The sequence below is a fragment of the Aquarana catesbeiana genome, linkage group LG06 (assembly GCF_042186555.1).
Source record: "Aquarana catesbeiana isolate 2022-GZ linkage group LG06, ASM4218655v1, whole genome shotgun sequence".
Classification (NCBI taxonomy): Eukaryota; Metazoa; Chordata; class Amphibia; order Anura; family Ranidae; genus Aquarana; species Aquarana catesbeiana.
Genome location: NC_133329.1, coordinates 411,949,026 through 411,976,485, shown reverse-complemented (window position 1 = coordinate 411,976,485; position 27,460 = coordinate 411,949,026). Strand labels below are relative to the sequence as shown.

The 27,460-nt window shown below is 46.8% G+C and overlaps 1 protein-coding gene across 1 annotated transcript; it reads right to left on the bottom strand.

Annotated features, from left to right (window-relative positions):
- Window positions 1-279: 279 nt before the first annotated feature.
- On the bottom strand, window positions 280-16,423 carry LOC141147288 (integrin beta-5-like). Its single transcript, XM_073634496.1, has 5 exons — window positions 16,182-16,423; window positions 15,665-15,765; window positions 8,791-8,910; window positions 7,347-7,513; window positions 280-2,348 (listed from the first exon to the last, which is right to left on the bottom strand). The coding sequence occupies exons 1-5, from the start codon at window positions 16,295-16,297 to the stop codon at window positions 2,226-2,228; spliced, it is 627 nt and encodes a 208-aa protein (XP_073490597.1). The 5' UTR covers window positions 16,298-16,423; the 3' UTR covers window positions 280-2,225.
- Between the last annotated feature and the right edge of the window lie 11,037 nt (window positions 16,424-27,460).

The following is a 27,460-nucleotide window of genomic DNA, read 5'->3' as shown; positions in this document are numbered from 1 at the left end:
AATAGGTAAGATTAAATAAAAAAAAAATAATATATATATATATATATATATATATATATATATATATATATATATATAGTGTCTAAGTAAACAAATGCTGCAGTGTTAGTCTGAGCAGGGTGTAAGAAAAAAAATATATATCTTTAGGAGTGTGCAGGTAAATAAATGCAGCATTGTTAGTCTCTGGGAGGGGCAAGATGAAAAAATAATAATAAAAAAAAAATTATATTTAGGAATGTGCAGGTAAACAAATGCTGCAGTGCTAGTCCGAGAAAGAAGTAAGATTTAACAAAAAATTCTATTTAGCAGTATGCAGGTAAGTAAATGTTGCAGTGCTAATCTAAAGAAGGGGTAGGATAAACAAAAACAAAAACAAAATACATGCAGCAATATCAGTCTGAGTAAGGGGAAAGGTTAAAAAAAATTATATATATATATGAGTGTGCAAGTAAATAAATGCAGCAGTGTTAGTCTGATGAAGGAGTACATTTTTTTTTAAAATATATATATTTAGGACTGTGTGTATGATTTTTTTTTTTTTAATATATCTTACCCCTTCCTCAGACTAACATGGTTGCATTCACTTACTTGTACACTCCTATATATAACTTGTAATTTTTTTTACCTGCGTTCTAATTATATATATATATATATATATATATATATATATATATACATACATATATATATATATATATATATATATATATATATATATATATATATATATATACACATATATACATATATACATATATATATATATATACACACACACAGTACATGCAGTAGTATTAGTCTGAGGAAGGGGCGGGGTCCACTTCAGGGTACCCAGGACACGCCTACTCATGGCCAGCAAAGGTCCTACACATGCACATTGTCTCGTCAATTATCCAAATTTCGGTTTCCCCTTCTTGGGATTGGCTGAATCTGAAAGGTGTCTCCGATGTTCTTCTGCTGGATCTGATGTGCAGCTTACTTACTTCCCAGTTCATTCATTTATTCAATCTCAGCATTCTATTGGTTGATCTAGACCAGGGATCTGCAATTAGCGGACCTGCAGCTGTTGCAAAACTACAAGTCCCATCATGCCTCTGCCTCTGGGTGTCATGCTTCTGGCTGCCAGAGTCTTGCTGTGCAACATGGGACTTGTAGTTCTGCAACAGCTGGAGGTCCGCTAATTGCAGATCCCTGCTCTAGAGGGATTTGGGCCTTTTGTCAACCTATAAAACTTTCATTATTTTGCAACATTGTTTCTCTTTGGACTTCTCTTCCTATGATCCCCGGAGAGCTCAGATCTGTCATTCTAAGGTCTTTCTATTTTCTAGGGATGGTCGGATTTTCCTTCCATGGAGGTATCGGCAGTATTCTCTATTCTCACACTTCCTTGTCTGGTCTCCACCTTCATTTTTATGAATGCTCCACACCGGCAATGATGATTACAGCAGAAATCACCGCTGTCCGCGTCCACCTGAGCCCTCCAGCTGTTCAGGAACTAGAAGTTGCTGAGACTTGTAGTTCCTCAACAGGCAGAAGGCACTGGATAGCAAACATCCTTTTTTTTTTTTCTGTACATAAAAAAAACGAAATCACCTTATTGCAGCCGTTGTCATGAAGTAAAAAAATGCAGAGAATGAATCCGGATTCTCCATCATTATTTCATTTTGTATCATTTACTGTTAAAAAAAAAGTGTCACTTCATCAGCCAGAAAGTTCAGAAGATACACCGAGGAATCGAGAACTCCTCCCCTCCCCCGCATCGGCCGCCGCCCGCTCCGCTATGGTACGCCGGGACCTAAATTATAATCTAGATAAAAAATATAAAACTAGAGCTCTATAAATGGCACTTGTGTCTAATCTCTGGGTTGTGCTATGAAGGTCAGTGCGGCCTCTTCTCAATCGGCCATTTTACACGTTTTCAATCCTCTCCCCCCCCCCCCCCAAAGGATTCTGGGATCGGCGAGCCCCTTTCAGCCAGTCAATGTGCACAAAGCTGGAGGTGTCTCCGCCCCCCTCTCCTCCCCCACCCCCCCCCCACATTGTACCGTATCCAACAGGAAGTCCACAAAACGGCGCCTGTCAGCTGTGCGCGGTGCCGCCGCCGCCCAGTATAAACGTCTTTAAATGTGCAAATAAGCCCAACGTGACCATCCCCCGCCCGCCTCCTCCGCCAGGACGTTACACAGTTCTCTGGCGATAAAACGCCCATCTGGGTGTGGCCCCTCTCAGTAATTGTCGCTCTCCCCTCTGTAGCCATTGGAGGTTCCGTTGTAGGACTTTCCCATCATGCTGTACACCTCGTCCATGTTATGGGTGGAGATCGGCTGTCGGTAGAGGGGGTTGGACGCCTGAAGGAGGAAAATATTAAAGAAGAATTAATAGGTTGAAAAATCTGGATTAATAGAAGCAAAACAGATACATTGTTGTCACTCCTCACTTATAAAGAAGAGCTCATTAAAAATGAAATTTAGAGCTAAATATCTGTATCAGCTTCTCCAATGAAACTGTATTAAAAATGTTAAGAAAATTACTTTTTTTTTACTCTTGTTCCTCCCCAGATAGGTTTTTAGAATGCAGATAGGCTGCATGGCATGATTGGTTGCTAGGATGCAGGTGGTCAGGAGCAAACAGCATTATTGGTTACTATGGTCCAGGCAGCTGGGCAGCCTGCGCTATGGGAATGCATGTAACCGTGTGACCCAGCTGCTTGTGTCCTAGCAACTAATGATTCTGTGCAGCCTGACTACGTTCATTCCAAAAACCAGTGATGCTGTACAACCCATTCAACAAGTTCATTTTTTTCCTCATTAATGTACACACAGCACCCCATATTGTACACACAGCACCCCGTATTGTACACACAGCACCTCATATTGTACACACAGCACCCCATATTGTACACACAGCACCCCGTATTGTACACACAGCACCTCGTATTGTACACACAGCACCCCGTATTGTACACACAGCACCCCATATTGTACACACAGCACCCCGTATTGTACACACAGCACCTCATATTGTACACACAGCCCCCCATATTGTACACACAGCCCCCCGTATTGTACACACAGCCCCCCATATTGTACACACAGCACTCCATATTGTACACACAGCCCCCCATATTGTACACACAGCCCCCCATATTGTACACACAGCACCTCATATTGTACACACAGCACCTCATATTGTACACACAGCCCCCCATATTGTACACACAGCCCCCCGTATTGTACACGCAGCACCCCATATTGTACACACAGCACCCCATATTGTACACACAGCACCCCATATTGTACACACAGCACCCCATATTGTACACACAGCACCCCATATTGTACACACAACACCCCATATTGTACACACAGCCCCCCATATTGTACACACAGCCCCTCATATTGTACACACGGTCCCCCATATTGTACACACGGTCCCCCATATTGTACACACGGCACCCCATATTGTACACACGGCCCCCCATATTGTACACACGGCCCCCATATTGTACACACGGCCCCCCATATTGTACACACGGCACTCCATATTGTACACACGGCACCCCATATTGTACACACGGCCCCCCATATTGTACACACGGCCCCCCATATTGTACACACGGCACCCCATATTGTACACACGGCACCCCATATTGTACACACAGCCCCCCATATTGTACACACAGTCCCCCATATTGTACACACAGCACCTCATATTGTACACACAGCACCCCATATTGTACACACAGCCCCCCATATTGTACACACAGCACCCCATATTGTACACACAGCACCCCATATTGTACACACAGCCCCCCATATTGTACACACAGCACCCCATATTGTACACACAGCACCCCATATTGTACACACAGCACCTCATATTATACACACAGCACCTCATATTGTACACACAGCACCCCATATTGTACACACAGCCCCCCATATTGTACACACAGCACCCCATATTGTACACACAGCCCCCCATATTGTACACACAGCACCCCATATTGTACACACAGCCCCCCATATTGACAGAAAAACACAGAATTGTTGACATTTTTGCAGATTTATTAAAAAAGAAGAAAACTGAAATATCACATGGTCCTAAGTATTCAGACCCTTTGCTGTGACACTCATATATATAACTCAGGTGCTGTCCATTTCTTCTGATCATCCTTGAGATGGTTCTACACCTTCATTTGAGTCCAGCTGTGTTTGATTATACTGATTGGACTTGATTAGGAAAGCCACACACCTGTCTATATAAGACCTTACAGCTCACAGTGCATGTCAGAGCAAATGAGAATCATGAGGTCCAAAGGAACTGCCTGAAGAGCTCAGAGACAGAATTTGGCCAAGGTTACAAAAAAATTTCTGCTGCACATCAGGTTCCTAAGAGCACAGTGGCCTCCATAATCCTTAAATGGAAGACGTTTGGGACGACCAGAACCCTTCCTAGAGCTGGCCATCCAGCCAAACTGAGCTATCGGGGGAGAAGAGCCTTGGTGAGAGAGGTAAAGAAGAACCCAAAGATCACTGTGGCTGAGCTCAAAAGATTCAGTCGGGAGATGGGAGAAAGTTGTGGAAAGTCAACCATCACTGCAGCCCTCCACCAGTCGGGGCTTTATGGCAGAGTGGCCCAATGGAAGCCTTTCCTCAGTGCAAGACACATGAAAGCCGCATGGAGTTTGCTAAAAAACACCTGAAGGACTCCAAGATGGTGAGAAATAAGATTCTCTGGTCTGATGAGACCAAGATAGAATTTTTTGGCCTTAATTCTAAGCGGTATGTGTGGAGAAAACCAGGCACTGCTCATCCCCTGTCCAATACAGTGCCAACAGTGAAGCATGGTGGTGGCAGCATCATGCTGTGGGGGTGTTTTCAGCTGCAGGGACAGGACGACTGGTTACAATCGAGGGAAAGATGAATGCGGCCAAGTACAGAGATATCCTGGATGAAAACCTTCTCCAGAGTGCTCAGGACCTCAGACTGGGCCGAAGGTTTAGCTTCCAACAAGACAATGACCCTAAGCACACAGCTAAAATAACGAAGGAGTGTCTTCACAACAACTCCGTGACTGTTCTTGAATGGCCCAGCCAGAGCCCTGACTTAAACCCAATTGAGCATCTCTGGAGAGACCTAAAAATGGCTCCACCAACGTTTACCATCCCCCCTGACAGAACTGGAGAGGATCTGCAAGGAGGAATGGCAGAGGATCCCCAAATCCAGGTGTGAAAAACTTGTTGTATCTTTCCCAAAAAGACTCATCAAAAGGGGCTTCTACTAAATACTGAGCAAGGGGTCTGAATACTTAGGACCATGTGATATTTCAGTTTTTCTTTTTTAATAAATCTGCAAAAATGTCGACAATTCTGTGTTTTTCTGTCAATATGGGGTGCTGTGTGTACAATATGGGGTGCTGTGTGTACAATATGGGGTGCTGTGTGTACAATATGGGGTGCTGTGTGTACAATATGGGGTGTGGTGTGTGTACAATATGGGGTGCTGTGTGTATAATATGGGGTGCTGTGTGTACAATATGGGGGGCTGTGTGTATAATATGGGGGGCTGTGTGTACAATATGGGGGGCTGTGTGTACAATATGAGGTGCTGTGTGTACAATATGGGGTGCCGTGTGTACAATATGGGGTGTTGTGTGTACAATATGGGGGGCTGTGTGTACAATATGGGGGGCTGTGTGTACAATATGGGGGGCTGTGTGTACAATATGGGGTGCTGTGTGTACAATATAGGGGGCTGTGTGTACAATATGGGGTGCTGTGTGTACAATATGGGGTGTTGTGTGTACAATATGGGGTGATGTGTGTACAATATGGGGTGATGTGTGTACAATATGGGGTGTTGTGTGTACAATATGGGGTGATGTGTGTACAATATGGGGTGATGTGTGTACAATATGGGGTGATGTGTGTACAATATGGGGTGTTGTGTGTACAATATGGGGTGATGTGTGTACAATATGGGGTGATGTGTGTACAATATGAGGTGCTGTGTGTACAATATGAGGTGCTGTGTGTACAATATGGGGTGATGTGTGTACAATATAGGGGGCTGTGTGTACAATATGGGGTGATGTGTGTACAATATGGGGTGCTGTGTGTACAATATGGGGTGCTGTGTGTACAATATGGAGTGCTGTGTGTACAATATGAGGTGCTGTGTGTACAATATGGGGGGCTGTGTGTACAATATGGGGTGCTGTGTGTACAATATGGGGTGATGTGTGTACAATATGAGGTGCTGTGTGTACAATATGAGGTGCTGTGTGTACAATATGGGGTGCTGTGTGTACAATATGGGGAGCTGTGTGTACAATATGGGGTGTTGTGTGTACAATATGAGGTGCTGTGTGTACAATATGAGGTGCTGTGTGTACAATATGGAGTGCTGTGTGTACAATATGAGGTGCTGTGTGTACAATATGGGGGGCTGTGTGTACAATATGGGGTGCTGTGTGTACAATATGGGGTGCTGTGTGTACAATATGGGGTGCTGTGTGTACAATATGAGGTGCTGTGTGTACAATATGGGGTGCTGTGTGTACAATATGGGGTGCTGTGTGTACAATATGGGGTGCTGTGTGTACAATATGGGGTGCTGTGTGTACAATATGGGGGGCTGTGTGTACAATATGAGGTGCTGTGTGTATAATATGGGGTGCTGTGTGTACAATATGGGGTGCTGTGTGTACAATATGGGGGGCTGTGTGTACAATATGAGGTGCTGTGTGTACAATATGGGGTGCTGTGTGTACAATATGGGGGGCTGTGTGTATAATATGGGGTGTTGTGTGTACAATATGGGGTGCTGTGTGTACAATATGAGGTGCTGTGTGTACAATATGGGGGGCTGTGTATACAATATGGGGTGCTGTGTGTACAATATGGGGGGCTGTGTGTATAATATGGGGTGTTGTGTGTACAATATGGGGTGCTGTGTGTACAATATGGGGTGCTGTGTGTACAATATGGGGGGCTGTGTGTACAATATGGGGTGCTGTGTGTACAATATGGGGGGCTGTGTGTATAATATGGGGTGTTGTGTGTACAATATGGGGTGCTGTGTGTACAATATGGGGTGCTGTGTGCACATTAATGAGGACAAAAATGAACTTACATGATTTTAGCAAATGGCTGCAATATAACAAAGAGTGGAAAATTTAAGGGGGTCTGAATACTTTCCGTCCCCACTGTATACTTCAATGCATTGATTTGAAGGGTCAACAGGCTTTGAAAAGATTATTCTTCCCTTAATAATATTACACTTGAAGGGCGGGGGGGTGGGGGGGGATGGGAAGGGATCGAAAGACACACCCGCAGGACTCACCATTTCATACTTGGCTCGGGATCGCTCGCTCTGAAAGCGTGAAAACTCGCGCCGATCGTGAATGGTGACGAGAAGCTTCCAGACGGCCAGAAGGACGAGTCCAACTAGTAATATACTTCCCACCACCGCCAGGAGGACGGTCAGGGCGTCGGGGGCCCCCCCACACTCTGCAGAGGAGAAAACACTAAATTTATATTTCTGGGGGACCTCATCTGAATGTAGCAAAGCACACAACATGCAGGAAGACCAAAGGAAATGTATTGTTACATTTGTAAGGATGTTAGAGTGCTGCTTTAAGATATATTAGAGAGAAGAAATGCATTTTGCTTTCTTATGCAGAAAATGAGAAGATGATTTGCGAGCTATGTACTAGAACAGGATGTACGGGTCGCTTAGCTTGACATTTAGCAATATATGAAGTGATAAAACAATGGTCACATGTCTGGAACAATTGGCAGATTGCCGAGCATACGTGGTCACATATATATATATAAACTTATATTTAGATATAGAGTGAGGGATATCTCTAGGCAAATATGCAATTGATGACGTTTTATGCCTATTTTTTCATAAAGTCTATGCTTCAATCTCATTGGCTGATAAGATAAGAGGGAGGTTTTTCTCTCTCCGTAAGTGTATAAAATATATGCAAACCCAGTAAACCATTGTAATTTTGATTCACCGTCCCATGTGTGTGTCTTGATTACCCGATCGATCAGAGCGTTCTATCCATACACCCATTAGGTCCAACTCGGGGCGACTTAACAACATTGTTACATTACTCTGGACGTTAACACATTACTTTAAAGGGACTAAAAAAAATATATATATATGTATTTGTATTTTTTTTAGGTTAATATTAAATAATCAGCTATATACATCAATGACTTGTTCCTTCTTTAATGGCTCCACCTGAGATGTCAGTCAGACAAAGAATGTCTCAAAGCAGCCAGCTTCTGCTGTGCTTTCTCTTTAGCCAGCCCATAGTGCTCCAGGAACTCTTTGTCCTTTTATCAAATGTGTATTTGTAAAATAAAAATCTTATACATAAAGTTAAAAAAAGAAAAAAAAAAAAGTTTTAACACCCCCTTCCCATTGTGTACAGATGGGGCATTAGTAGTAATTCCATCAGAGAAAAAGAGAGAGAGACGAACAGAAGGCAAACAGCTTCTGCTGTGTAATCCCCTCAGAATAAAACAAAATGTTTTGTGAATCCTGTGCCATAAGTATACTCTGTATAAATTATTTGTAACAAATATCAATCATTGATAAAAAATTATAAAAAAAAAAAACTCTATAATTTTCCTTTTTTGCTTCTACTGGGCAGCCCTGTTTTTACCGTAGTGACAATGACAGAACAAATCTCTAATAACGGTAAATACAATAATCAGAATTTACTGGATCCACATCCAAACACGAAGGAAAACGGCGCCATTATACTGACCCGGCTCCCTCAGGACACTCAGGATGGATTTGCCATTTTCCTCCTCGGAGTACATGAACCTCATGACACACTCATTGTCCGTCTTGTAGACGCACTGGACGGCCCCCGGCTTGTCAGTCTCTGAGGATGAATGTACAATAAAAAGAACGAATTACGGATATATTAATAGCAGAAACAGCACAATACAAGATGCATCATCCCGAGAAAATTCCTCTTCTGGACATTTATCTGCCAACAACGCAGAGACCTTCTGAGCCGCAAAGTACCCCCCCCCCCCCATGTGACGTCACCAACATCTACACACAGATTGTACCACAAAGGTCACCCCAGGAGACAAAAACACACAATTTGTACTGTATTGTCCTCATGAAAGGTGGAGAACCTTAAAGTAGAAGTCCAGTCCAAACCAGTACTTTCATCAGTTGAGGACACCGGGCATACCGCACACCCCCATAAACACATCTAGGAAGTACACAGGGCGGATTGTAATATGCCCCGTCCCTCTGTCCCCCTCCCCCTCTCCACACGTGTCAGCAATTCACAGCTGTCAAAACGACAGCTGGGAGTATCTGTGTATTATGAGTTCTGTAGGCGCTACTGCTGTCAAAATAGGAACATGTGACACAGTGTTTATAAACATTGATCAGACAGGAGATACAAAGTAACATTGTTTATAAACATTGATTAGACAGGAGATACAGAGTGACAAAGTAACATTGTTTATAAACATTGATCAGACAGGAGATAGAGAGATACAAAGTAACTTTGTTTATAAACATTGATCAGACGGGAGATAGAGAGATACAAAGTAACATTGTTTATAAACATTGATCAGACGGGAGATAGAGAGATACAAAATAACATTGTTTATAAACATTGATCAGACGGGAGATAGAGAGATACAAAGTAACATTGTTTATAAACATTGATCAGACGGGAGATAGAGAGATACAAAATAACATTGTTTATAAACATTGATCAGACGGGAGATAGAGAGATACAAAGTAACATTGTTTATAAACATTGATCAGACGGGAGATAGAGAGATACAAAGTAACATTGTTTATAAACATTGATCAGACAGGAGATAGAGAGATACAAAGTAACATTGTTTATAGACATTGATCAGACGGAGATAGAGAGATACAAAGTAACATTGTTTATAAACATTGATCAGACGGAGATAGAGAGATACAAAGTAACATTGTTTATAAACATTGATCAGACGGAGATAGAGAGATACAAAGTAACATTGTTACTTTTGTATTTACTCGGTTTTACTCACCTGCAGATCAAAAAAATGAGCATCTGTAGATTGACTTCTGTACAACACAGTACCCAAAACATGGAATAAAATTCGTCCCATCCCTGCTGAACCCACTGAATTTCGATCCATCTATGAGCAGCTTTAGTTTATCCTAATTAATGCCCTATTCCCCTTAACTATTTTTCTGTTGATTTATTTTTATTTCTCCTTTTCCAAGTATTGAACTTTTTGTTTTTGTTAAATATTTTTTGTCAAATTAAAAAAAAAAAAAAAAGCACATAATGAATGAAAAAGCCTGTAAATAACTTTGCAAACCAGAATTGTATTTTTTTTTTTTTTTTTTAGAAATCCTTTATTTTCAATTTTGCAAAGCGAAATTACAGACAAGTATCCACCAGATTTGTAATTTTAAGGGCCAGTTCACACCACATGCAGTCCAGTGTGTTTTTTTTTCTGCATCAAAAACACATGGAAAATAGGTTATATGGTTTTCAATGGCATAGTTCACACCAGTGCTTGCAGTTCCAGAAAAAAAAAGTAGAACATGCTGCATTTTTACTGTACTGGAACGCTGTAAAACGCATCTAAAACGCACCTAAATGCACCAAAAACGCACTGCAACACACTTGTCCTTATTTAAGGTTAAGAAAAAAGAGGGGGGGGGGGCACTGGACTGCATCAAAAATGCATCAAAAACGCACTGGAACGCATGAAAGACGCGCATGAAGAAAAGCACCTGGAATGCATCCAGACTGCGTTTCTATGGTGTCAACTGGCCCTTAGGAGTAGTTTTAGGGCCAGTTGACACCATAGAAACGCAGTCTAGATGTGTTCCAGGTGCTTTTCTGCATGCGCGTTTTTGATGCAGTCCAGTGCTTTTTTTCCCCCCTCTTTTTTCTTAACCTTAAATAAGGACAAGTGTATTGCAGTGCGTTTTGGGTGCATGTCTGATGAGTTTTACAGCGTTCCAGTACAGTCCAGTGCAGTAAAAATGCAGCATGTTCTACTTTTTTTTCTGGAACTGCAAGCACTGGTGTGAACTATGCCATTGAAAACCATACAACCTACTTTCCGTGCGTTTTTGATGTAGAAAAAAAACCGCACTGGACTGCATGTGGTGTGAACCACCCCTTAAACAGGAAAAATTATGGAACAAAAAGTACCGTATTTATCAGCGTATAACATGCACTCCCCCCCCTGAAAATAGGGGACAAATCACGTGTGCGTGTTCTACGCCTCAGAGGGGGGCGAGCGCCGCCGGATTACATAGAGCCGGGATCTCCCGTGTACTCAGCGCTCGCGGTCACAAGAGGTCCCGCCTCCCGGACCGACTCATAGGATAGACCTCACATGTCCCGGCATTGGACCCGTGTTCTGTCTGTCATAGGAGCCGGTCCAGGAGGCGGGGCCGCGTGTGACCGCGAGCGCAGAGTACGCGGGAGATCCCGGCTCTATGTAATCCGCCACCGGTGAGGCTGCAGATGGGCGCTGACCCTTATTGTGCTTCAAAGTTCTTTATTTAAAAGTTAAGTTTTTTTTTTTTTACGCCGATAAATACGTTATATTGTTATTTTATTATTTAATGAACTCTGATAGAAAAGGGCTTCTTTTTTTTTTTTTTCTTTTCTTTTTTTTTTAATGGAATCATTAAAAAATAAAATAATTTTTGCAATTACAATAACACCAAAAGAAGTCTTGTTTGTGATACTTTGTTACCTTATGTGATTATATTATTACTGAATATACAGACCTATTAGGAGAAATGTAATTGCTCTGTACGGGGGGAGGGGGGAAGGGGGTAGAGGCATGGGAGCGGAAGGGGTTAATGTGTCGCCAATTTTTTTAGAGTAGATTAGAGTTAAAAGACACAAAACCGGCGTCATGTTCTCCTGGGTAATCTGCATATTGTTGGAGAGTTTTCCACAATATGGCGGAGTTCCTGGCCGCGGCTGCCACATGTCATCATCGCTGTAAACATCAACATGGCCCGGCCAGCAGAACACGGCGGTGAATTCCACGGCTGACAGCTCAGGAGATTCCTGGAGGGGGGGGGGGTGAAATCTACAGACTCTGGAATTCCAGCGCATTGCGCCGCTTCCTGTGCCGACATATGGAATCCATTAAGAGCATCTTAACCAGAAGACGAGGGGAGAAAAAAGACCAAGAGCGAAGATATGACCGCCATGACACCGCGACGACCCCCCCCGCCCCTGAACCCGGCGAGGCCTCATAGCCACGGCTGGGATTCGTAGACACGGTCGGTTGCGGGTTTATCTGTGCGAATGGCCGCCGGGTGTCTACATGTTACGTCACCCCCGCGACCGGAGAAGGATAATGTTTGAGCCCCCCAGATGGACCGCGCACACAGCGACCACCTCCCCGACCTCGCCCATATGAACTACACGGGCGTCGTCATTACATCATCGCCACCCCCCCGCTGCCAGGAACCCCACCCAGATCCTCCGCCATGACTGAACTCCGGACAGAATCAAATTATATAAAATCCGGGGCAGATCTACTTCTCACTTTATAAATAGGATTTGTAACCTCCTGGTGCAGGCTCATGAAGAGTCCGCTCCACCCACTGAGAGACCTCCACCAATCACCACTCAGTTCTCCCCTTCAGTCTAGCACAGGTGTACCGGCTCCTCCCCTCCAGTCTCGCACAGGTGTACCGGCTCCTCCCCTTCAGTCTTGCACAGGTGTACCGACTCCTCCCCTCCAGTTTGGCACAGGTGTACTGGCTCCTCCCCCACAGTCTTGCACAGGTGTACCGGCTCCTCCCCTTCAGGCTTGCACAGGTGTACCGGCTCCTCCCCTTCAGTCTCGCACAGGTGTACCGGCTCCTCCCCTTCAGGCTTGTACAGGTGTACCGGCTCCTCCCCTCCAGTCTTGCACAGGTGTACCGGCTCCTCCCCTCCAGTCTTGCACAGGTGTACCGGCTCCTCCCCTCCAGTCTTGCACAGGTGTACCGGCTCCTCCCCTCCAGTCTTGCACAGGTGTACCGGCTCCTCCCCTCCAGTCTTGCACAGGTGTACCGGCTCCTCCCCTCCAGTCTTGCACAGGTGTACCGGCTCCTCCCCTCCAGTATTACACAGGTGTACCGGCTCCTCTCCTGGACTGAAATGTCTTCCTCTGATTTCACTGCACACTGTGAGCTTCTCACCATGTGCATTAGACGGTGCAGCAAAGTCAGGCTGGAGGACGCCCAGCATTATTAGCTCTTCCCCAGCTTGACTGGCCCCGCCTCTTTCATTCATTGGACTTCAGTTCTTCCAATCATAGAGGCTCAGGGTCACATGTGGGCATTACTTATGCAAATACAGCCCTGCCTAGGAACGCCCACTCCTCCAGACCGACACCCACCCATCAAGGTATGTTACTATTTGCATAATTCCTCCCACTGTTTGCATCAGGACTAAGGGCTCCTGGGAGGAGGGCTGAGGCAGGGGGTGGTGATGTGTTCAGGAAGTCATGTACAGCCCCCCGTTGGCCCCTCCCACCAGCCATGATCTGCCTGCATTGCATAGAGAAGTACAGAGACCCAGTGATGACATCACTCCTATGTAATAGAAATGAAAAGCTTTTAATAATGTCATTAGATTGTTGATGTATATTTGTTGATATACATATATAAGCAGATTAAACTTCACCTTTAACACATGGAAACTCTGGATCTGTCTGACCATAAAGCTTAAGAAAGCAAAAACAAAAAATAAACTTTTACAGGAAGACAGATAACCAGTTCCCGCCCGGCCTACAGCAAAATGACAGCCTGGTGGGACTTTCGTCATTCTGGGTGGATATGATGTGAGGTTCTCAAAGTCCGTGCAGCAGCGTGATCTGTCACCGGGATGACCGATCGCTATACCGGCCCGCTACCCGTACCATGTGATCGCTGTGACCAATCACACGACAATTGATTTCCTTTCATGCCATCCATTGTATACAATTGTTGGTCACAGTGATCACATGGTACAGACAGGGCCAATCACAGCTCATCTGTACCAAGTGATTAGCTGTGGCCAATCACAGTTAATCACAACAATACACACTGAATGAATCTGTTTCATTCAGTAAAAATGGTTGCTTATACCAATGAAATTCACTGCTATAAGCAATCATGGTGTGTAAAAAAAAAAAAAAAAAAAAAATCCTCATCACTTCCCCAGAGTAGTACAGTGTTATAGTTATATATGTTATATAGTAACACTGTATTTCTCTAATCACATTGTGTTAAAAAAAAAAAAAAAAAATCGGAAAACATAAAAACGTAATATAGAAAAGATTTTTTTTTAAATATATTGTAATATTTAAAAAAAAAAAAAAAATTATTTTCTTTATTACGTATTTTTTTTCAGTTTTTTTTTTTTTTTTACACAAAATTAAAAAAAAAAAAAAAAATACGTAATAAAGAAAAGAATTTTTTTTTTTTTTTTAAATAATACTTTTTTTTTTTTTTTAATTTACATACGGTCACCAGTCAATGTCCCTGATCACCACCACACCAGTTTTCTGATGATGCTGTACTGCGCTGGGGACAGTATGTAAAAAAATAAAAATAAAATTGTGACCAAAAAAAATTACCAATTCAAAAAACTCGCCATGCCTCCTACTATATACCTCGGACTGTCAAATTTCCACAAAGGAGAGATTTGGGGGGGGGGATTTTTACTGTCCTGACTTTCCCAGGCCCCAAGAAATGAGATCGGCCGTCGGTACATCAGGATCGATCGATTATCAGATATGTGGATTCTATAACTTACCTACAGACTAAATAATAGACACTTAGATTTGGGTTATTTTTGGATAAATGTAGCAGAATACATTTTGGAATAAATTTATGGAGAGAGATTATTTATTTGCAAAATGTTAAAACGCATCTTTTTTCTCCAAGATTTTTAGTCTTTTTTCATTTTATTTACCAAAACATAAAAATCTCAGTGGTGAATAAATACCACCAAAAGAAAGCTCTATCTGTCTCACAAACATGATACGAATGTCATATGTGTACAGTGTAGGATGACCGCGTAATTGTCATTCAAAGTGTGATGGCGCTGAAAGCTGAGAATTGGTCTGGGCAGGGAGGGGGGAGATGGTGTCCGGTATTGAAGGGGTTAAAAAAGAATCAATCAGCCAGAAATCAATGTAATGTATAAGTGAAGATTGGTGGGTGGAGCCCCCCGATGGCTTCATATATCTCTTGGAAACTCTGGTGGTCAGGTCTCTCCGGTGGTTCCCGGCTCTGTTCCTGCACATCTGGGAGTTTTGGGAACACCACCTTTGTGGTGTTCCTGCCCAGCTTTGTTCCCACCCCCCCCCCCCATGCAGTCTTCCCACCCACTTTTGATTGCTCCCCACCCCCACCGTGTGGTGTCCTCGTGTTGTACCCCCATTCTGGAGGAACCAGCAGCAGTGATGACCCTCAGAGGTGCCCAGGAACCCGGAGTCTGGCCATAGATCACATCGATGGGGAAATGTCACATTCAAACCCATTTCTCATTTGTTGGAATTTTGTATCAATAGGTGGATTTTCCATTTCCAGACGGACTTCTCAGAGCCCAATAGAGATGACCCGAGAGCTCCACCCATACGCAGTCCACTTACCCAAAGCATCCAGCAAGTTAATCTCATCCTTGCAGAGTTTATGGCAGGTGTGGTTATCGGCAAGGCGCCCCGTCTGGTACAAGCGGCATTCTATACAGTCCCTACGGAAGAGAAGGAAAGACATTTCGTGAGGGACCAGATGTTCTACCATCCAAGGTTCAGTCCATCCAAACCCCCACATTGGGGAGATCCCAAATCCGCAGACCAGCTACAGTCATCACAACTCCTACTGCCCCCATGAGGGGTATTTATCGCATCATTCAACAGGAGGAGCGTGAATCCCCAAGGTGGGAACTTTGGTGGGGAGGCCATAGTGCTGACATCAGCAGATCCCTCAACACTTTGGACCCCACCTACTACACTATGTAGTCAACAATATGTACAGACAGTAGAGCCAGCCTTGGTAGCCCCACTCTCTGTCTATTGCCTGGTCACTCCCCCCTCCCCCTCCTTTATTGGTGGGTGACCCCGGATTTATAACAAGTAAACCCGGCGGTCCCCAGCTTGGAGAACTTACCTTTTTGTCCCGCAGGCGTCGGGGCAGGTGGGGCATTTGTCGCAGGTCTCCCCGAAGGCTCCGGGCTCCACACACTGGCAGCGGCCGCACACACAGTGCCCTTTCCCGCTGCACATCTGCCCGTCGCTGGACACACAGCTGCTGGTCTCTGTAGTGCAGTTACAGTTGTCACCGATGTACCCGGCGTGACACTTACATTCTCCGCAGTCACATTCACCGCGACCTGCAAGACAAGAGATCTCCCGTCACTCCGCAAATGACTGACATCTTACAAATACACAACAGGATCATTACAAGCTCCTCCAGATCCAGCCAGTGACTGTGCCTAGGCTGAGAGGATGTCATCAGTCTGCTGCAGGCAGGAGGAAGCATTTCCTCAGTCTCCCCTCCCCCCAGTGATCAGACTGTACATTGTAAATACACTGAACACGGTCACAGTGAGCGCTGCACTACATTGCACTGTGCTGTCAGTCTAACACAGGAAACGTGCTAACATGAGGGAATGCCGAGGGTGGGGGGGGGGAACGGAGGGGGGTGGGGGGGACTTATTCTGCTCAGACTCCATCTGTCCGGAGAGACCTTCTCATGGCAATAAAGAGACATTCCGGATGGATCCGTATTTATTATCGGAGGATCAGAATTCCCAACATGAGGAAATAAACTCCGGGAGGTCGCAGACAGGACAGTGCTGGATATTATAATCCAGGGACACAATGCTGGCTCCTCCAGATAACCCCAACCCACCCCTCCCCCCATCACACCACACAACGATCAATAAAATATTCCTGACAGTTACTGATTGGCCTTCACCAATCCAGAACTGATCACCTCCAGACAGCGACCCCGACAGCACCAACCAGGGACATAACCCATGTACTGAATACAACGGTATATACAATCTGCCATGGAGGATGTTACCCACCGCTCCACCCAACACCTTCCTCACTGCTCCACCCAACACCTTCCTCACCGCTCCACCCAACACCTTCCTCACCGCTCCAACCAACACATACCACTGCACACCCTCTGCTCCACCCAACACCTTCCTCACTGCTCCACCCAACACATACCCCACTGCACACCCTCTGCTCCACCCAACACCTTCCTCACCGCTCCACCCAACACCTTCCTCACCGCTCCAACCAACACATACCACTGCACACCCTCTGCTCCACCCAACACCTTCCTCACTGCTCCACCCAACACATACCCCACTGCACACCCTCTGCTCCACCCAACACCTTCCTCACTGCTCCACCCAACACCTTCCTCACCGCTCCACCCAACACCTTCCTCACCGCTCCAACCAACACATACCACTGCACACCCTCTGCTCCACCCAACACCTTCCTCACTGCTTCACCCAACACATACCACTGCACACCCTCTGCTCCACCCAACACCTTCCTCACTGCTTCACCCAACACATACCACTGCACACCCTCTGCTCCACCCAACACCTTCCTCACTGCTCCACCAAACACATACCCCACTGCACACCCTCTGCTCCACCCAACACCTTCCTCACTGCTCCACCCAACACCTTCCTCACCGCTCCACCCAACACCTTCCTCACCGCTCCAACCAACACATACCACTGCACACCCTCTGCTCCACCCAACACCTTCCTCACTGCTTCACCCAACACATACCACTGCACACCCTCTGCTCCACCCAACACCTTCCTCACTGCTTCACCCAACACATACCACTGCACACCCTCTGCTCCACCCAACACCTTCCTCACTGCTCCACCCAACACATACCACTGCATACCCTCTGCTCCACCCAACACATGCCCCACTGCTCCACCTCATACATACCCTACTGCATACCCTCTGCTCCACCCAACATATGCCCACTGCTCCACCCAACACATGCCCACCATTTCACCCAACACATACCACACCGCTCCACCCAACATATGCCACTGCATACCCTCTGCTCCACCCAACACATGCCCCACTGCTCCACCCCAACACATACCCCACTGCATACCCTCTGCTCCACCAAACATATGTCCACCACTCTACCCAACACATGCCCACCGCTCCACCCAACACATGGCCCTCTGCTCCACCCAACACATACCCCACTGCATACCCTCTGCTCCACCAAACATATGCCCACCGCTCCACCCAACACATGCCCCACTGCTCCACCCCAACATACATCACCGTTCCACCCAACACATGTCTACCGCTCCACCCCAACATACACACTGCTCCAACCAACATATGCCCACTGCGTACCCTCTGCTCTACCCAATACATGCCCACCGCTCCAGCCAATAAATTATCACTGCTCCACCCCAATACATTGCACTTGTTGATGGAATGATACTTCTATAAGTTGTTATAATCATAATTAATATTGATATGAACAAATATATTCAGTTTTAGGTCTTCGGTATAATATATTGAGGAACGTTCTGTTACTTAGAAAGCAAAATTGCAAGATCAACTAAAACTTGTGATAGGACAAAGTCAACAGTTACAAATATTTGATCATGTCAGAACGTCCCTGAAAGTGAAGAGATTTGTTTATTATGCCTATTTGTACAGCCTGATTAAATATACAAATTGTTTAAAGAGTATCTGTAATGTAATCAGAAGAGACCATGCTGTCAGACAGAACTCATGTCATCCCAGAGTCATCCTGAGAGATGGAAAATACCATCATTAAACACATACCCCATTGCTCCAACCAACACCCCACTGCTCCACCCAACCTATCCCCATCATTAAACACATACCCCATTGCTCCACCCAACACCCCACTGCTCCACCCAACCTATCCCCATCATTAAACACATACCCCATTGCTCCAACCAACACCCCACTGCTCCACCCAACATATGCCCAACACTCCACCCAACCTATCCCCGACTCCAAACTCCTCACCACTCCACGAACCTATCCCTGGCTCCAAACCCCCCCAACACTCCACCAACCTATCCCCGGCTCCAAACACCCAACACTCCACCACCCTATCCCCGGCTCCAAACCCCTCATCACTCCACCCAACCTATCCCTGGCTCCAAACCCCTCACCACTCCACCAACCTATCCCCGGCTCCAAACCCGCCCCAACACGCCACCCAACCTATCCCCAGCTCCAAACCTGCCACAACACTCCACCTAACCTATCCCCGACTCCAAACCCCCCACCACTTCACCAACCTATCCCCAGCTCCAAACCCCCAACACTCCACCAACCTATCCCCAGCTCCAAACACCCAACACTCCACCAACCTATCCCCGGCTCCAAACACCCAACACTCCACCCAACCTATCCCCGGCTCCAAACAACCAACACTCCACCAACCTATCCCCAGCTCCAAACACCCAACACTCCACCAACCTATCCCTGGCTCCAAACCCCCAACACTCCACCAACCTATCCCCGGCTCCAAACACCCAACACTCCACCAACCTATCCCCGGCTCCAAACACCCAACACTCCACCAACCTATCCCCGGCTCCAAACACCCAACACTCCACCAACCTATCCCCAACTCCAAACCCAACATTCCACCCAACCTATCCCTATCCCTGGCTCCAAACCCCCCCAACACTCCTCCAACCTATCCCCGGCTCCAAACACCCAACACTCCACCAACCTATCCCCGGCTCCAAACCCAACACTCCACCCAACCTATCCCTATCCCTGGCTCTAAACCCCCCAACACTCCACCAATCTATCCCCGGTCCAACCCCCCCAACCTTTCCCCACCTCTAAACCCCCCCAACACTCCACCCAACCTATCCCCGGCTCCAAACCCCCCCACACTCCACCCAACCTATCCCCGGCTCCAAACCCGCCCCAACACTCCACCCAACCTATCCCCGGCTCCAAACCCGCCCCAACACTCCACCCAACCTATCCCCAGCTATAAACCTGCCACAACACTCCACCTAACCTATCCCCGGCTCCAAACCCCCCACCACTCCACCAACCTATCCCCAGCTCCAAACCCCCCACCACTTCACCAACCTATCCCCGGCTCCAAACCCCCAACACTCCACCAACCTATCCCCGGCTCCAAACCCCCAACACTCCACCTAACCTATCCCCGGCTCCAAACCCCCCACCACTCCACCAACCTATCCCCGGCTCCAAACCCCCCACCACTCCACCAACCTATCCCCGGCTCCAAACCCCCCACCACTCCACCAACCTATCCCCGGCTCCAAACCCCCCACCACTCCACCAACCTATCCCCGGCTCCAAACCCCCCACCACTCCACCAACCTATCCCCGGCTCCAAACACCCAACACTCCACCCAACCTATCCCTGGCTCCAAACCCCTCACCACTCCACCAACCTATCTCCGGCTCCAAACCCCCAACACTCCACCAACCTATCCCCGGCTCCAAACACCCAACACTCCACCAACCTATCCCCAGCTCCAAACCCCCAACGCTCCACCCAACCTATCCCCGGCTCCAAACACCCAACACTCCACCAACCTATCCCTACCTCCAAACCCAACACTCCACCCAACCTATCCCTATCCCTGGCTCCAAACCCCCCAACACTCCACCAATCTATGCCCGGTCCAACCCCCCCAACCTTTCCCCGCCTCTAGAGTCATCCTGAGAGATGGAAAATACCATCATTAAACACATACTCCATTGCTGCAACCAACACCCCACTGCTCCACCCAACATATGCCCAACACTCCACCCAACCTATCCCTGACTCCAAACTCCTCACAACTCCACGAACCTATCCCTGGCTCCAAACCCCCCCAACACTCCACCAACCTATCCCCGGCTGACTCTCCGTCAGCATCCTGTGTGGGGGAAGGTCATTCTAGTGATTGATGCTATGGAGGTGATTAAGGACTGTATATACAGTATGCTGGCTGTGGGGGGAGGGGGGGGGCTGTATATATGGTTTATGGATGTTGTGTGTGCAGCTGACAGGGGTAGGGGGGCTCGACGGAGTAGAATCATACGGAGTCCTATTATTGCTGGCTCTTAGATTTTGAGGCGATCGCCCCCCCCCCCCCAGACCTAGAGGAGGATGCAAAAAGATTTCTTTTGGTTGACCTCAGTTCATCTCAGTGTAAACAATTCCTTTATCCTGTGTATGTACTGCGTGGCCCTGTACCTGCTGTGTGGCCCCATATGTACTGCATGGCCCCACATGTACTCTATGACCTCATATGTACAGTGTGGCCCCGTACCTGCTGTGTGGCCCCACTTGTACTGTGTGGCCAGGCATGTACTGTATGAGCCCGCATGTACTGTGTGGCCCCCGTATGTACTGTATGAGCCTGCATGTACTATCTACAAACTGTAACTGCTGCGCGGCCCCATATGTACAGTGTGGCCCCGTACCTGCTGTGTGGCCCCGCTTGTACTGTGTGGCCCTGCATGTACTGTGTGGCCCCCGTATGTACTGTGTGGCCCCCGTATGTACTGTATGAGCCTGCATGTACTATGTGGCCCTGTATGTATTGTATGAGCCTGCATGTACTGTGTGGCCCTGTACGTACTGTGTGGCCCCGTATGTACTGTATGAGCCTGCATGTATTATGTGGCCCTGTATATACTGTGTGGCCCTGTATGTACTGTATGAGCCTGCATGTACTATGTTGCCCTGTATGTACTGTATGACCCTGCATGTACTATGTGGCCCCGTATGTACTGTGTGGCCCCGTATGTACTGTATGACCCTGCATGTATTATGTGGCTCTGTATGTACTGTGTGGCCTCGTATGTACTGTGTGGCCCCATATGTACTGTATGAGCCTAAATGTACTATGTGGCCCCGTATGTACTGTACGAGCCTGCATGTACAATGTGGCCCTGTATGTACTGTGTGGCCCCGTATGTACTGTATGAGCCAGCATGTACTATGTGGCCCCGTATGTACTGTATGAGCCTGCATGTACTGTGTGGCCCCGTATGTACTGTATGAGCCTGCATGTACTATGTGGCCCCGTATGTACTGTATGAGCCTGCATGTACTATGTGGCCCCGTATGTACTGTATGAGCCTGCATGTACTGTGTGGCCCCGTATGTACTGTATGAGCCAGCATGTACTATGTGGCCCCGTATGTACTGTATGAGCCTGCATGTACTGTGTGGCCCCGTATGTACTGTATGAGCCTGCATGTACTATGTGGCCCCGTATGTACTGTATGAGCCTGCATGTACTATGTGGCCCCGTATGTACTGTATGAGCCTGCATGTACTGTGTGGCCCCGTATGTACTGTATGAGCCTGCATGTACTGTGTGGCCCCGTATGTACTGTATGAGCCTGCATGTACTGTGTGGCCCCGTATGTACTGTATGAGCCTGCATGTACTGTGTGGCCCCGTATGTACTGTATGAGCCTGCATGTACTATGTGGCCCCGTATGTACTGTATGAGCCTGCATGTACTATGTGGCCCCGTATGTACTGTATGAGCCTGCATGTACTATGTGGCCCCGTATGTACTGTATGAGCCTGCATGTACTGTGTGGCCCCGTATGTACTGTATGAGCCTGCATGTACTGTGTGGCCCCGTATGTACTGTATGAGCCTGCATGTACTATGTGGCCCCGTATGTACTGTATGAGCCTGCATGTACTGTGTGGCCCCGTATGTACTGTATGAGCCTGCATGTACTGTGTGGCCCCCGTATGTACTGTATGAGCCTGCATGTACTATCTACAAACTGTAACTGCTGCGCGGCCCCATATGTACAGTGTGGCCCCGTACCTGCTGTGTGGCCCCGCTTGTACTGTGTGGCCCTGCATGTACTGTGTGGCCCCTGTATGTACTGTGTGGCCCCCGTATGTACTGTATGAGCCTGCATGTACTATGTGGCCCTGTATGTATTGTATGACCCTGTATGTACTGTGTGGCCCTGTACGTACTGTGTGGCCCCGTATGTACTGTATGAGCCTGCATGTATTATGTGGCCCTGTATATACTGTGTGGCCCTGTATGTACTGTATGAGCCTGCATGTACTATGTTGCCCTGTATGTACTGTATGACCCTGCATGTACTATGTGGCCCCGTATGTACTGTGTGGCCCCGTATGTACTGTATGAGCCTGCATGTACTATGTGGCCCCGTATGTACTGTATGACCCTGCATGTATTATGTGGCTCTGTATGTACTGTGTGGCCTCGTATGTACTGTGTGGCCCCATATGTACTGTATGAGCCTAAATGTACTATGTGGCCCCGTATGTACTGTATGAGCCTGCATGTACAATGTGGCCCTGTATGTACTGTGTGGCCCGTATGTACTGTATGAGCCAGCATGTACTATGTGGCCCCGTATGTACTGTATGAGCCTGCATGTACTGTGTGGCCCCGTATGTACTGTATGAGCCTGCATGTACTGTGTGGCCCCGTATGTACTGTATGAGCCTGCATGTACTATGTGGCCCCGTATGTACTGTATGAGCCTGCATGTACTGTGTGGCCCCGTATGTACTGTAAGAGCCTGCATGTATATATGTGGCCCCGTATGTACTGTATGAGCCTGCATGTACTATGTGGCCCCGTATGTACTGTATGAGCCTGCATGTACTGTGTGGCCCCGTATGTACTGTATGAGCCTGCATGTACTGTGTGGCCCCGTATGTACTGTATGAGCCTGCATGTACTATGTGGCCCCGTATGTACTGTATGAGCCTGCATGTACTATGTGGCCCCGTATGTACTGTATGAGCCTGCATGTACTATGTGGCCCCGTATGTACTGTATGAGCCTGCATGTACTGTGTGGCCCCGTATGTACTGTATGAGCCTGCATGTACTGTGTGGCCCCGTATGTACTGTATGAGCCTGCATGTACTGTGTGGCCCCGTATGTACTGTATGAGCCTGCATGTACTGTGTGGCCCCGTATGTACTGTATGAGCCTGCATGTACTATGTGGCCCCGTATGTACTGTATGAGCCTGCATGTACTGTGTGGCCCCGTATGTACTGTATGAGCCTGCATGTACTGTGTGGCCCCGTATGTACTGTATGAGCCTGCATGTACTGTGTGGCCCCGTATGTACTGTATGAGCCTGCATGTACTGTGTGGCCCCGTATGTACTGTATGAGCCTGCATGTATATATGTGGCCCTGTATGTACTGTATGAGCCTGCATGTACTGTGTGGCCCCGTATGTACTGTATGACCCTGTTTGTACTATCTACAAACTGTAACCAAATGTTCCCGGCTTCGTTCAGCGGGCAGACGTTCTTACTGAACCCAAATAACCTCAACATACCACAAACCCCGAGATTGCGCAATGTGCAGACACAGCGAATCTCTGGCAGGAGGTGGAAGGATGACAAGGAAAAGAAATAGACGACTGATGTGTCTACAATGAGATTTAATAACTTCACAGAAACCAGGACAGCAGAGTTCAGGAGGCATTCAGTCCAGTCTGAGAGGAGACAATCCCTCAGAACGATACAATGATAAAAAACAAAAAGCTCAATTTCCCGGATCTCGCCCGGCGCTCTGTGTATGGATAGAACGAAGAATTATAAAAAAAAGGAAAAGAATTATATATTTTTAAGCTTCCTGTCCCTTTATACAGAACAGACCTTCCCGCTCCTCGCGGTCATCAAGCCCGTGGCGGCGAGCGGCGTCATGGCGCGTCCGCTGAGTGTTACAATTCCCACCGCTGAGCCCCCCGCCCCCCGCGCCAAGAAATAAAGAAAACATCCCGCGGCTCCCCGCCATCTCCGTGTGATAAAAGGGAAAAATAAGAGACTGTTTACACAACTTCACACGAAGGCGAGTGCGGAGAGCGGGGAACCGCGGCGTAACACGGCGTCCCCCGGAGAACGTACACCCCCCCCCCCCAGAAAGGACACCCCCCCACTGTCAGCCACTCCTGAACCTTTTCTGGAATAAGGCTGTATGGTTAACCCTTGTGTGGTCAAGGGGAGTTTGCAAAGCATTCTGGGAGGTTGGTCCCCCCCCCCCCCCATTGCTTCATTGACATGCGGCAGTGTCCTCATCAGAGACCTCACTGCGCTGTCCCACGCTCTGCCCGCCGCTCCTCGTACCGCTTTGTCCTCTCTATTGTCCCGCCGCCGTGTATAGAGCCTCAGCTTTATTAATACTGGAGAATGGCGCTCTCACCTCCGAAGGACAGACCCCCACCCCCCCCCACCCCATTCATTCACCTATTAATATGCAAAGCCAGGCTGGAGAATCGGCCCAAAGAAACCCAAATATTATCCCAGGCCAGCACCCCTCCCCCCCTCGCTCCGCGTCCTTGGAGGACTCTGCTATTATATTATCTTTTATTTATAACAAACTCCCGATTCGAGGAACACTTAAAGACCCGGAATTATCTGGCACTTTTTGTTTAGAAGTTTAAATCAGTATTTTTTGCTAGAAAATTATTTATAACTCCCAAACACACATTATATGTATATATATATATGGAATTTTGTTTTGTAGCAGAGACCCTAAGGAATAAAACGGCAATCATTGCAATTTTTTTTATGTCACATGATATTTGCGCAGCAGTTTTTCCAAACGCAATTTTTTTTTTTTTTAAATACATTTTCATGAATTTAACTACTACTACTTTAACTATTTTTCCAACTTGGTGTTTACAAGTTAAAATCATTTTACTTTATTTTTTGCTAGAAAATTACTTAGAACTCCCAAACAATACATATATAAAATGTTTGGGGGTTCTAAGTAATTTTCTAGGAAAAAAATAAATAAAATGATTTTAACTTGTAAACACCAAGTTAGAAAAATAGTTAAAGTAGTAGTAAAATAAATAAATAATTATATATATATATGTATTTTTTTTTTTTCTCAGACACCCTAGAGACTATAATGGCGGCCGTTGCAATACTTTATGTCACACCGTATTTGCGCAGTCTTACAAGCGCAATTTTTTGGGAAAAAAAAAAAAATTACACTTTTTTTTTTTATTATTATTAAAAAATAAGACCTTAGTAAAGTTAGCCCAATTTTTTTTTTTTTTATATTGTGAAAGATAATGTTACCCCCCGAGTAAATGGATACCCAACATGTCACGCTTCAAAATTGCGCCCGCTCGTGGAATGGCGACAAACCCTTTGACCCTTAAAAATCTCCATAGACAATTAAAAAATTTCTACAGGTTATCAGTTTTGAGTTACAGAGGAGGTCTAGGGCTAGAATTTTTGCTCTCATTCTAACGATCGTAGCGATACCTCGCATGTGCGATTTAAACACTGTTTTCATATGCAGGCGCGACTTACATATGCGCGAGCTTGGCGGGACGGGGCACTTTCAATTATTTTATTTTTTCCTCAGATCTCACATTTACACATAAATGCAATAATAAATAAATAAATAAATGTCTTTAAAAAAAAAAAAAAAAAAATTCCCCTTTAAGACCGTTGGGTGGAAGTGACGTTTGACGTCGGTTCCGTCATCCAATGGTATGGAGCCGAGCGGTGCCCATCATTCCCTCACTCGGCTCCATGTCTCAGAGAGGAGAGGACCCGATTGTCACCGCCGCTGCCGACGGCTCCAGTAAGCGGTGGAGATGACCCTCTCCCGCCCCCAGATAAAATCTTTCTGGTTAAAAGTGCGGCAGAGACCAGAGAAAAAGAGGACCGCCCGCCATTTAAGAATATACCGGGGTTATGGCAGCAGATAGCTGGTACTCTACGTCAGTAGACATATAACGTCGGCGGACGGTGCAAGTTGTAAACTCTGCTCGTTTCCCCTTTTTGGGGGAAGCACCTTGTTCCCATGTTGATGAGGACAAGGGCCTCTTCCCGACAACCCTGGCCGTTGGTTGTCGGCGTCTGTGGGCGGGGGGCTTAACGGAAGCTGAAAGCCCCCTTTAACAGATCCCGGCCCCCCCCACTATGTGAATGAGTACATTGTACCCCTACCTATTCACCTAAAAAAAAAAAAAAGTGTAAAAAATAAGACGCAGTCCACAGATTTTTTAAGTAATTTATTAAGCAACTCCGGCGTCTCTTCTGATTTCTTTTCCGCTGATGTCTTCTAGCCCTCTCGGGTTCTTCTCCCTCTGTCCGCTGTCTTCTGCCTCTGCCGGGTCTTCTCCGCTGTCCTCTGCCCCTGCCGGGTCTTCTCCACTGTCTTCTGCCTCTGCCGGGTCTTCTCCGCTGTCTTCTGCCTCTGCCGGGTCTTCTCCGCTGTCTTCTGCCTCTGCCGGGTCTTCTCCGCTGTCTTCTGCCTCTGCCGGGTCTTCTCCGCTGTCTTCTGCCTCTGCCGGGTCTTCTCCGCTGTCTTCTGCCTCTGCCGGGTCTTCTCTGCTGTCTTCTGCCTCTGCCGGGTCT

What these genes read in the sequence shown, in the direction of transcription:
- LOC141147288 (XM_073634496.1), bottom strand. Translation starts at nt 16,297, where the DNA reads ATGTGCAGCGGGAAAGGGCACTGTGTGTGCGGCCGCTGCCAGTGTGTG. An exon ending in TAACTTGCTGGATGCTTTGG is followed by an intron (nt 8,911 to 15,664) that starts GTAAGTGGACTG and finishes ATTCATCCTCAG; the next exon opens with AGACTGACAAGCCGGGGGCC. An exon ending in CCCGAGCCAAGTATGAAATG is followed by an intron (nt 2,349 to 7,346) that starts GTGAGTCCTGCG and finishes TTCCTCCTTCAG; the next exon opens with GCGTCCAACCCCCTCTACCG.